At 44.6% G+C, this 13,333-nt stretch overlaps 1 protein-coding gene across 1 annotated transcript; it reads right to left on the reverse strand.

The window, feature by feature from the left end:
• Window positions 1–12,362: 12,362 nt before the first annotated feature.
• LOC125553795 lies at window positions 12,363–13,018 on the reverse strand. Its single transcript, XM_048717494.1, has one exon. The coding sequence runs from the start codon at window positions 12,909–12,911 to the stop codon at window positions 12,531–12,533; it is 381 nt and encodes a 126-aa protein (XP_048573451.1). The 5' UTR covers window positions 12,912–13,018; the 3' UTR covers window positions 12,363–12,530.
• Between the last annotated feature and the right edge of the window lie 315 nt (window positions 13,019–13,333).

The raw sequence follows: 13,333 nt of genomic DNA on the forward strand, positions 1-13,333 counted from the left end.
AAACATGGCAAAACCCTTAACAAAACATATGTAGAGCTCATGGGCATATCATGCACACAATAATCATGGCAAAAATGACAAACATCTAAATGGAGCAGCAGATCTGACAATTATCTCAAGTAGCACTCTTCTAACAGCATTTCGGGCATCAAGATGAACTCAAATGAAAATGATGCAGTGAGATGAAATGATGTACTCTCTGAGACGAACATTTTGATATGCTATATGCATGAATCGGAGCTATGGATGCAAAGTTACGAGGCGATGAACATGTGCATTTGAAACGTGGGAAACTCGGGGACTTAGTAGAAATAACCACCTCCAGATCTAGGGTTTGGCACGGATTTCGAGGCGGCCAGATCTTCACCGGAGAGACTCGCCGAAGCGCGAGGAAAGACGGCGGCGGGGCTCGAGGTCGCCGGATCCGGTCCGGCCCGACCGGATCCGCGACGAGCGGCGGCGGGGGCGCCCCATGGCGGCGGCGGAGGCGGGCCACGGTGGCCGGGGCAGCGGCGAGGTGCGGGCCGCCGGCGATGGCGGTGGCGGCGCCGGGCGGCGCGCGGCGAGCTAGGCAGAGCCGGGTGGCTCGGGCGCCTCGCCCAGGCGGCGGTGGATCTGGGCCCGCGTGGGCCCGCAACGGGCTCCGCGGGCCGCGGCGGCGCGGAGGAGCGGGAGGCCAGGTGGCGGCTTTCGGTTGGTGGAGGGCGGCGGTCGGCTGATATGGCAAGGCCGGATTGTCCGGAGCGACGTGGCAGCGCCGGCTGGACATTGTCCGGCGCGGTGAGATGTGTCCGGCGGCGCGAGGAAGGGGGAGACTAGGTTTTGTACCGCGAATATTTTGGAGGGAATCACATATATATAGGTAGAGGGAGCTAGGAGAGTCCAAATGAGGTGCGGTTTTCGGCCACGCGATCGTGATCGAACGCTCTAGATGATGGAGAGGGTTTAGGCGGGTTTTGGGCCACTTTGGGGAGGTGTTGGGCTGCAACACACACGAGGCCTTCTCGGTCCCTTGGTTAACCGTTGGAGCATCAAACGAAGTCCAAATGGTACGCAACTTGACAGGCGGTCTACCCGTAGTAAACCAAGGCCGCATGGCAAATCTCGGTCCAATCCGGAGGAGAACGGTAGAAATGACCACCGGAGGAGAACGAAGCGCCGGAATGCAAAACGGACAACGGGGAAATGCTCGGACGCATGAGACGAACACGTATGCAAATGAAATGCACATGATGACATGATATGTAATGCATGACACGCAAGCAATGACATGGAAACATCAATGAATAACTGGACGACACCTGGCACATCGGTCTCGGGGCGTTACACTTGGACCCTACGCCAAGAAATAAAATAGGAAGCCACGAGGTAGGGGGGCGCCCACCCCCACTAGGCGCGCCCTCCCCCTCATGGGCCCCCTGTTGCTCCAGCGATGTACTCCTTCCTCCTATATATATCCACGTACCCCCAAACGATCGAAGACGGACCCAAAACCGGAATTCCACCGCCGTAACTTTCTGTATCCATGAGATCCCATCTTGGGGCCTGTTCCGAAGCTACGCCGGAGGGGGCATCGATCATGGAGGGCTTCTACATCAACACCATAGCCCCTCCGATGAAGTGTGAGTAGTTCACCTCAGACCTATGGGTCCATAGTTAGTAGCTAGATGGCTTCTTATCTCTTTTTGGATCTCAATACAATGTTCTCCCCCTCTCTTGTGGAGATCTATTCGATGTAATCTTCTTTTTGCGGTGTGTTTGTTGAGATCGATGAATTGTGGGTTTATGATCAAGTCTACCTATGAATAATATTTGAATCTTCTCTGAATTCTTTTATGTATGATTGGTTATCTTTGCAAGTCTCTTCGAATTATCAGTTTGGTTTGGCCTACTAGATTGATATTTCTTGCAATGGGAGAAGTGCTTAGCTTTGGGTTCAATCTTGCGGTATTCTTTCCCGGTGGCAGTAAGGGCAGCAAGGCACGCATTGTATTGTTGCCATTGAGGATAACAAGATGGGGTTTTCTTCATATTGCATGAGTCTATCCCTCTACATCATGTCATCTTGCTTAAGGCGTTACTCTGTTTTTAACTTAATACTCTAGTTGCATGCTGGATAGCGGTCGATGAGTGGAGTAATAGTAGTAGATGCAGGCAGGAGTCGGTCTACTTGTGTCGTACGTGATGCCTATATACATGATCATACCTAGATATTCTCATAACTATGCTTAATTCTGTCAATTGCTCAACGGTAATTTGTTCACCCACCGTAGAATACTTATGCTCTCGAGAGAAGCCACCAGTGAAACCTATGGCCCTCGGGTCTATCTTTATCATATTGATCTCCTACTACTTAGTTATTTCCTTTGCTATTTCCTTTGCCTTTATTTTACTTTGCATCTTTATCATAAAAATACCAAAAATATTATCTTATCATATCTATCAGATCTCACTCTCGTAAGTGGCCTTATAGGGATTGACAACCCCTATTTGCGTTGGTTGCGAGGATTTATTTGTTTTGTGCAGGTATGAGGGACTCGTGCATAGCCTCCTACTGGATTGATACCTTGGTTCTCAAAAACTAAGGGAAATACTTACGCTACTTTGCTGCATCATCCCTTCCTCTTCGGGGAAAACCAACGCAGTGCTCAAGAGGTAGCAAGAAGGATTTCTGGTGCCGTTGCCGGGGAGGTCTACGCAAAAGTCAACATACCAAGTACCCATCACATACCCTTATCTCCCGCATTACATTATTTGCCATTTTCCTCTCGTTATCCTCTCCCCCACTTCACCCTTGCCGTTTTATTCGCCCTCTCTCTCTATCCTCCCTCTCTTTCCCGTTTGCCTCTTTTTGCCCGCTTGCTTTTTGTTTGCTTGTGTGTTAGTTTTCTTGCTTGTCACAATGGCTCAAGATAATACTAAATTGTGTGACTTCACCAATACCAACAACAATGGTTTTATTAGCACTCCGATTGCTCCTCTTACCGATGTTGAATCTTGTGAAATTAATGCTGCCTTGCTGAATCTTGTCATGAAAGATCCGTTCTCCGGCCTTCCTAGTGAAGATGCCGCTACCCATCTTAATAGCTTCGTTGATTTATGTGATATGCAAAAGAAGAAAGATGTGGATAATGATATTGTTAAATTGAAGCTATTTCCTTTTTCGCTTAGAGATCGTGCTAAAGCTTGGTTTTCGTCTTTGCCTAAAAATAGTATTGATTCATGGAACAAGTGCAAAGATGCTTTTATCTCTAAGTATTTTCCTCTCGCTAAGATCATCTCTCTTAGAAATGATATTATGAATTTTAAGCAACTTGATCATGAACATGTTGCACAAGCTTGGGCGAGAATGAAACTAATGATACGTAATTGCCCTACTCATGGTTTAAATTTGTGGATGATTATACAAAAAATTTATGCCGGATTGAATTTTGCTTCTAGAAATCTTTTAGATTCGGCCGCGGGAGGCACTTTTATGGAAATCACTTTAGGAGAAACTAATAAACTCCTAGATAATATTATGGTTAATTATTCTCAATGGCATACTGAAAGATCTACTAATAAAAAGGTGCATACGATAGAAGAAATTAATGTTTTGAGTGGAAAGATGGATGAACTTATGAAATTATTTGCTAATAAAAGTGTTTCTTCTGATCCTAATGATATGCCCTTGTCTACTTTGATTTAGAATAATAATGAATCTATGGATGTGAATTTTGTTGGTAGGAACAATTTTGGTAACAACACGTATAGAGGAAATTTCAACCCTAGGCCTTATCCTAGTAATTCCTCTAATAATTATGGTAATTCCTACAACAATTTTTATGGAAATTATAATAAGATGCCCTCTGATTTTGAATCTAATATTAAAGAATTTATTACTTCGCAAAAGAATTGTAATGCTATGATTGAAGAAAAATTGCTTAAGATTGATGATTTGGCTAGGAACGTTGATAGAATTGCTCTTGATGTTGGTTCCTTGAAACTTAGATCTATTCCACCTAAGCATGATATCAATGAGTATCTCAAAGCCATGAGAATTTCCATTGATGAGTGCAAAGAAAGAACTGCTAGGATGCGTGGTAAGAAAGATGCCTTTATAAGAGCGTGTTCTTCTAGTTCCTATGAAAATAAAGATGAAGATCTAAAAGTTATTGATGTGTCCCCTATTAAATCTTTGTTTTGCAATATGAATCTTGATAATGATGGGACTGAATATGATCCACCTTTACCTAGAAGGCGTTCCAAGAATTCGGAATTTGTTGATCTTGATGCTAAATTTGATAAAAGTGGGATTGAAGAAATTAAAACCCTAGATGTTGCTAAACCCACTATTATGGATTTCTAGGAATTTAACTATGAAAATTGCTCTTTGATTGATTGTATTTCCTTGTTGCAATCCGTGCTAAATTCTCCTCACTCTTATAGTCAAAATAAAGCGTTTACTAAACATATCGCTGATGCCTTGATGCAATCTTATGAAGAAAAACTTGAATTCGAAATTTCTATCCCTAGAAAACTTTATGATGAGTGGGAACCAACTATTAAAATTAAAATTAAAGATCATGAATTCTATGCTTTATGTGATGTGGGTGCTAGTGTTTCCACGATTCCAAAGACTTTGTGTAATTTGTTAGGTTTCCGTGACTTTCATGATTGCTCTCTAAACTTACAGCTTGCGGATTCCACTATTAAGAAACCTATGGGAATAATTAATGATGTTATTATTGTTGCAAATAGGAATTATGTTCCCGTAGATTTTATTGTTCTTGACATAGATTGCAATCCTTCATGTCCTATTATTCTCGGTAGACCTTTCCTTAGAACGATTGGTGCAATTATTGATATGAAGGAAGGAAATATTAGATCCCAATTCCCATTAAGGTAAGGCATGGAACACTTTCCTAGAAATAAAATTAAATTACCTTATGAGTCTATTATGATAGCCACTTATGGATTGCCTACCAAAGATGGCAATACCTAGATCTATTTTTGCTTGTTATGCCTAGCTAGGGGCGTTAAACGATAGCGCTTGTTGGGAGGCAACCCAATTTTATTTTTATTCCTTGCTTTTGCTCCTGTTTAGCAATAAATAATTTATCTAGTCTCTGTTTTGGTTGTGTTTTTTGTGTTTAATTAGTGTTTGTGCCAAGTAGACCCGTTGGTAAGACTTGGGGAAAGTCTTGTTGAATTTGCTGTAAAAAACAGAAACTTTAGCGCTCACGAGAACTGCTGTCATTTTTATTTGGAGAGTGATATTTAGTTAATTATTTTTGCAGATTATTAACAGATAAATTCCTCAAGTCCAAAAATTTATTTTAGAATTTTTGGGGTTCCAGATCTTGCGCTAGCTACAGATTACTACAGACTGTTCTGTTTTTGACAGATTCTGTTTTTCCGTGTGTTGTTTGCTTATTTTGATGAATCTATGGCTAGTATCGGGGGGTATGAACCATAGAGAAGTTGGAATACAGTAGGTATAACACCAATATAAATAAAGAATGATTTCATTACAGTACCTTGAAGTGGTCTTTTATATTCTTTCGCTAACGGAGCTCACGAGATTTTCTACTTTAAGTTGTGTTGTGAAGTTTTCAAGTTTTGGGTAAAGATTTGATGGATTATGGAACAAGGAGTGGCAAGAGGCTAAGCTTGGGGATTCCCATGGCACCCCCAAGATAATCTAAGGACACCTAAAAGCCAAAGCTTGGGGATGCCCCGGAAGGCATCCCCTCTTTCGTCTACTTCTATCGGTAACTTTACTTGGAGCTATATTTTTATTCGCCACATGATATGTGTTTTGCTTGGAGAGTCTTGTATTATTTGAGTCTTTGATTGTTAGTTTACCACAATAATCCTTGCTGTACACACCTTTTGAGAGAGCCATAGATGATTTGGAATTTGTTAGAATACTCTATGTGCTTCGCTTATATCTTTTGAGTTATATAGTTTTTCTCTAGTACTTCACTTATATCTTTTAGAGCACGGTGGTGATTTGTTTTATAGAAACTATTGATCTCTCATGCTTCACTTAGATTATTTTGAGAATCTTAATAGCATGGTAATTTCCTTAAAATCCTAATATGCTAGGTATTCAAGATTAGTAGAATTTTCTTAAGAGTGTTTTGAATACTAAGAGAAGTTTGATGCTTGATGATTGTTTTGAGATATGGAGGTAATAATATCAAAGTCGTGCTAGTTGAGTAGTTGTGAAATTGAGAAATTCTTGTGTTGAAGTTTGCAAGTCCCGTAGCATGCACGTATGGTAAACGTTATGTGGCAAATTTGAAACATGAAGTGTTATTTGATTGTCTTCCTTATGAGTGGCGGTCGGGGACGAGCGATGGTCTTTTCCTACCAATCTATCCCCCTAGGAGCATGCGCGTAGTACCGAGGTTTTTGATGACTTGTAGATTTTTGCAATAAGTATGTGAGTTCTTTATGACTAATGTTGAGTCCATGGATTATACGCACTCTCACTCTTCCATCCTTGCTAGCCTCTTCGGTACCGTGCATTGCCCTTTCTCACATTGAGAGTTGGCGCAAACTTCACCGGTGCATCCAAACCCCGTGATATGATACGCTCTTTCACACATAAACCTCCTTATATCCTCCTCAAAACAGTCACCATACCTACCTATTATGGCATTTCCATAGCCATTCCGAGATATATTGCCATGCAACTTTCCATCATTCTGTTCATGATGACACATTCATCATTGTCATATTGGTTAGCATGATCATGTAGTTGACATAGTATTTGTGGCAAAGCCACCGTTCATAATTCTTTCATACATGTCACTCTTGGTCCATTGCATATCCTGGTACACCGCCGGAGGCATTCATATAGAGTCATCTTTTGTTCTAGTATCGAGTTGTAAATAAATAGAAGTGTGATGATCATCATTTTCTAGAACATTGTCCCAAGTGAGGAATAAAAAATAGAAAGGCCATAAAAAAAGAGAAGGCCCCCAAATAAGAAGAAAGGTCATAACAAAAGAGAAAAGGCCCAAAGAAAAAAAAAGAAAAAAGAGAGAGAAAAAGAGAGAAGGGACAATGTTACTATCCTTTGCCACACTTGTGCTTCAAAGTAGCACCATAATCTTCATGTTAGAGAGTCTCTTGTTTTGTCACTTTCATATACTAGTGGGAATTTTCATTATAGAACTTGGCTTCTATATTCCAACAATGGGCCTCCTCAAGTGCCCTAGGTCTTCGTGAGCAAGCAAGTTGGATGCACACCCACTAGTTTCTTTTGTTGAGCTTTCATACATTTATACCTCTAGTGCATCCGTTGCATGGCAATCCCTACTCCTTGCATTAACATCAATCGGTGGGCATCTCCATAGCCCATTGATTAGCCTCGTTGATGTGAGACTTTCTCCTTTTTTGTCTTATCCACATAACCCCCCTCATTATATTCTATTCCACCTATAGTGCTATATCCATGGCTCGCGCTCATATATTGCGTGAAAGTTTATAGGTTTGAGATTACTAAAATATGAAACAATTGCTTGGCTTGTCATTGGGGTTGTGCATGATGAGAGCATTCTTGTGTGACGAAAATGAAACATGACTAAACCATATGATTTTGTAGGGATGAGCTTTCTTTGGCCATGTTATTTTGAGAAGACATAATTGCTTAGTTAGTATGCTTGAAGTATTATTATTTTTATGTCAATATGAACTTTTGTCTTGAATCTTTCGGATCTAAATATTCATACCACAATTGAGAAGAATTACATTCAAATTATGCCAAGTAGCACTCCGCATCAAAAATTATGTTTTTATCATTTACCTACTCGAGGACGAGCGGGAATTAAGCTTGGGGATGCTTGATAGTCTCCAATGTATCTATAATTTTTGATTGCTCCATGCTATATTATCTACTGTTTTGGACATTATTGGGCTTTATTATCCACTATTATATTATTTTTGGGACTAACCTATTAACCGGAGGCCCAGCCCAGAATTGCTGTTTTTTGCCTGTTTTAGGGTTTCGAAGAAAAGGAATATCAAACGGAGTCCAAACGGAATGAAACCTTCGGGAACGTGATTTTCTCAACGAATAAGACCAGGGAGACTTGGACCCTACGTCAATAAAACAGGAGGCCACGAGGTAGGGGCGCGCCCACCCCCACCAGGCGCGCCCTCCACACTCGTGGGCCCCCTGTTGCTCCACCGACGTACTCCTTCCTCCTATATATATCCACGTACCCCCAAATGATCAGAGACGAAGCCAAAACCCTAATTCCACCGCCGTAACTTTCTGTATCCACGAGATCCCATCTTGGGGCCTGTTCCGGAGTTCCGCCGGAGGGGGCATCGATCATGGAGGGCTTGTACATCAACACCATAGCCCCTCTGATGAAGTGTGAGTAGTTCACCTCAGACCTATGGGTTCATAGTTAGTAGCTAGATGGCTTCTTCTCTCTTTTTGGATCTCAATACAATGTTCTCCCCCGCTCGTGTGGAGATCTATTCGATGTAATCTTCTTTTTGTGGTGTGTTTGTTGAGACCGATGAATTGTGGGTTTATGATCAAGTCTATCTATGAATAATATTTGAATCTTCTCTGAATTCTTTTATGTATGATTGGTTATCTTTGCAAGTCTCTTTGAATTATCAGTTTGGTTTGGCCTGCTAGATTGATCTTTCTTGCAATGGGAGAAGTGCTTAGCTTTGGGTTCAATCTTGCGGTGTCCTTTCCCGGTGATAGTAAGGGAAGCAAGGCACGTATTGTATTGTTGCCATCGAGGATAACAAGATGGGGTTTTCTTCATATTGCATGAGTCTATCCCTCTACATCATGTCATCTTGCTTAAGGCGTTACTTTGTTTTTAACTTAATACTCTAGATGCATGCTGGATAGCGGTCGATGAGTGGAGTAATAGTAGTAGATGCAGGCAGGAGTCGGTATACTTGTCTCGGACGTGATGCCTATATACATGATCATACCTAGATATTCTCATAACTATGCTTAATTCTGTCAATTGCTCAACAATAATTTGTTCACCCACCGTAGAATACTTATGCTCTCGAGAGAAGCCACTAGTGAAACCTATGGCCCCCGGGTCTATCTTTATCATATTGATCTCCTACTACTTAGTTATTTCCTTTGCTATTTCCTTTGCCTTTATTTTACTTCGCATGTTTATCATAAAAATACCAAAAAATTTATCTTATCATATCTATCAGATCTCACTCTCGTAAGTGGCCTTATAGGGATTGACAACCCCTATTTGCGTTGGTTGCGAGGATTTATTTGTTTTGTGCAGGTACAAGGGACTCGCGCGTAGCCTCCTACTGGATTGATACATTGGTTCTCAAAAACTAAGGGAAATACTTACGCTACTTTGCTGCATTATCCCTTCCTCTTCGGGGAAAACCAACGCAGTGCTCAAGAGGTAGCAGTCCGTTTGTCCGCCACACATCCCTAGCATAGCGAGCACGCAACTTTCCCCCTCTGGTTCATCTATCTGAAAACACGAAACTCCATGGATACTTTCCCGGATGTTTCCCCTCTTCGCTGGTATCACCTCCTACCATGTTAGGGCACTCTTAGCATCGTTACTTGTCATGTCTTGCATCGATATGCATCTGTTTGCATTGTATTCATTGTTTATTCCCCCTCTTCTCTTCGGTAGACTACGAGACTGACGCCGCTGCTGGTACCCGATCGACTATGTTGTTGACGACCCCTCCTTGCCAGAGCAACTAGGCAAGCCCCCTCTTGATCAACCCGATATCGCCTATTCTTCTCTATACTGCTTGCATTAGAGTAGTGTAGCATGTTACTGCTTTCCTATAATCCTACTATGATGCATAGCCTGTCTTTGCTACTACTTTTGTTACCTTTACCTGCAATCCTAAATGCTTAGTATAGGATGCTAGTATTCCATCAGTGGCCCTACATTCTTATCCGTCTGTCATGCTATACTATCGGGCCGTGATCACTTGGGAGGTGACCACGGGTATATACTTATATACATAATATGTGATACATGTGGTGACTAAAGTCGAGTCGGCTCGTAGAGTACCCGCAAGTGATTCCGATATGGGGGCTGAAGGGGCAGGTGATTCCATCCAAGTAGTGGTGGGCCTGGGTTCTTGACGGCCCCCAACTGTTACTTTGTGGCGGAGCGACGGGGCAGGTTGAGACCACCTAGGAGAGAGGTGGGCCTGGCCCTGGTCAGCGTCTGCAGTTACTTCAAAATAACACGCTTAACGAGATCTTGGTACTTGATCTGAGTCTGGCCAATGGCCTATACGCACTAACAAACTACGTGGGAACAGTTATGGGCACTTGTCGTCGTGGTATCAGCCGAAGCCTTCGTGATGTTAGCGACTGAGCGGCATGCGCTGGATTGGACTGGAACGCCTGCTCTTGTATTAGGAAGGCTAGCTCTGTTTCCGGCCGCCCTCGCAACATGCAGGTGTGCAATGGGCGATGGGCTCAGACCCCTGCGCCATAGGATTTAGACCGGCGTGCTGACCTCTCTGTTGTGCATAGGTGGGGCTGTGACCTGCTGATCTTTCGAGGCCGAGCATGACCCAGGAAAGTGTGTTCGGTCCAAGGGGATCGAGCGTGTTGGAAAATGTGGTGCACCCCTGCAGGGAAGTTTATCTATTCGAATAGTCGTGTCCTTCGGTAAAAGGACGACCCGGAGTTGTACCTTGACCTTATGACAACTAGAACCGGATACTTAATAAAACACACCTTTTCAAGTGCCAGATACAAATCCGGTGATCGCTCTCTCACAGGGCGACGAGGAGAGGATCGTCGGGTAGGATTATGCTATGCGACGATACTTGGTTAACTTACCATCTACTCTCTTCTACTGCTTCAAGATGGGGACTGCCAGAAGCGTAGTCTTCGATAGGACTAGCTATCCCCATCTTATTCTCGCATTCTGCTGTTCAGTCCACAGATACTACCCATTTCATTGATACCAATACATATGTAGTTAGATCCTTGCTTGCGAGTACTTTGGATAAGTACTCACGGTTGCTTTGCTACTTTTTCTTTCTCCTTTCCCGTTTATTGCGATCATATGATGGAGTCCAGAAGCCAGAGGATCCCGAGGATGATTCCACATGGAGTTCGGCTTCGAGGGGTAGTTAGGAGGTCTCAGGCAGGAGGCCTTGCCTTTTCGATCGTTACTACTTTTGTGCTAGCCTTCTTAAAGGCAAACTTGTTTAATTTATGTCTGTATTTAGATATTTTGCTTACGCTGACTCTTGTGTCTTCGAGCATTTGTATTCGAGGCTTCGAGGCCCCTGACTTGTAATATAAAGTTTGTACTATTTTATTTGTGTCTAGAGTTGTGTTGTGATATCTTCCCGTGAGTCTTTGATCTTGATCGTACACATTTGCGTCTATGATTAGTGTACGGTCAAATCAGGGACGTCACAAGTCGTCACACTTTATGAATGACAACGGTGAGCCGACGAGCCTTTGGGCCAGCATGGAGCCCCGGCCGACGATCGTTCGTGTATCTGTCGGCTAACCGTTGACGGTGTAGATCCAAGCGGCTAGAGGCGGACTCACTACTTGCATGCAGCCTTGCTGGTGCCTTTCGGCCCGGTGCCCGGCCAGTCCATTGCACGGCCTCTCGCAGCCGGGCGAGCTTAAGTCCGGCTGGCTTTACTCCAAACCCGACCGCCGCGTGCGCAAATCAGGTGACCATGGTTGGATAGCTTAGAACGTCGAGGGAACGAAGGTTGTGACAAGGGTTGGGGCAAGCGCGCAGCCGAGCTATAGAGTGGCAATGGACACGAGTGGCGGGATGGGAGAATAGAAAAAGAGATGTCTGCATCCTCGACGGGCGGGCCAAAAAGGACATGGACAGGTGCCATGTAGAGTCCGCGAACTTGAATCGGGAATGGATTGAAAGCGGATAGAAAACGGAAGCCTGCTTTGTTTGTTTACCCCAAACAAACGCAGGCGGACAAAGCCTGTTTTGTTTGTTTACCCCAAACAAACACATGCGGACATGATGAGGTGTGCATTGGAGTTAGCCTCATGTTGCATTGATTTTTTTTCCCTTTTCATAAAGCATTGAAAGGCAAATTGCATTACGGTGATCTTTCTTTTCATAAAGCATTGAGAGGCAAATTGCATTACAGTGATCTTTTTTCCTTTTCATAAAGGATTGAGAGGCAAAGAGGTGATGCTATTGGAGTGTCTCGTTTCTTTCCGACAAAGAAGGCAAAATTATGCAACACTCGGTACACGCATAGCGAGAGTTTTGACTCAAACACTTGTGTGGCGGCGCCGGCAACGCACACTTTTTTTTAAGGCGGCAACGCACACTTGGTGTACCGTGTACTATTGAGCCGCTTCCTCGACGGGTACAGTTGATCGCATCCATCTTTTTCAGAGATGATATTCATTTTACCAGATCGATAACGTGAAAAAAACCTCAATACATTGATCGGCCTAGATACATAGTAAGTACATGAGAAAAACGTGATGTTAGGAAGTTATAGGAGCGACGTGTCCTCTGAGGGAATGGGGCGTGTTGGTTTCAGCCATGGCGCGTCGCGGCAGCACCAGGCTTGGCACCGCCGTCCCCATCACGGCGCTCCTTGAGGACCCGGAACACCCGGGAGCTCTCCTCGAAGATGCGCGCTCGGCGGCCGTAGTCCGTGGGGCTACGGCCCTCGTCTTCCCCGGCCATGGCCTCGTCCTCCCCTCGGACTCGCTCCTGAGGCACGGGCCCGTCCTCCTTGCGCGCCTCCACCGGTTCCGCCCGGCCACCGCACTGCGCGCCGAGTGCCGTGGTGGTGCATGTCGCGGCACGGCCCATCCCAAGCCTTTCCGCCGAAGCGAGCGAGCGCGGGACGGCACGCAACGATGGGCGCACAGGCACAGCCGTCGCCGTGGGGGTGGGGGAAACGGACTGCATGGTCGTGCAAAGTTGAGCCTTGCACGTTAGGTGGCTTGGCTAGCTTGGGGACCTATACGCGCTCTACGTGACGGCGGTTGGATAGGATCGGTACTGGTACTAGGTGTCTGTCGGTTTGGGCGTGGGAGTAGTTGGATTTTATACGAGGGCCTGAAGATTCCGGACGTCGCCCAGCTCGCGCGCGGCGTGGCAGGGTCGCGCCACGCGTGGAGCCACGTATCCCCCGGCTGCGCTGACGGAACAGTGTGGGCGAGCGTCGCGCTGTAGGTTTGGAGAGAGAGGGGCCAGCCGTAGGCAGGTTTGCCTTCCACAAGCAAGTACGATTCCAGCCGTCCTGGTCTGGTCTGGTGGCCTGCGGCCAAATTTAGTGTTTCCACCCGTTTGTGATAATTTAGCTGGATTTAATCCCTCTTTTAAAAAAA

Source organism: Triticum urartu, chromosome 4 (genome assembly GCF_003073215.2).
Source record: "Triticum urartu cultivar G1812 chromosome 4, Tu2.1, whole genome shotgun sequence".
NCBI lineage: Eukaryota > Viridiplantae > Streptophyta > Magnoliopsida > Poales > Poaceae > Triticum > Triticum urartu.

Coding starts and splice junctions, on each gene's coding strand:
- LOC125553795 (XM_048717494.1), bottom strand. CDS start 12,911: ATGCAGTCCGTTTCCCCCACCCCCACGGCGACGGCTGTGCCTGTGCGC.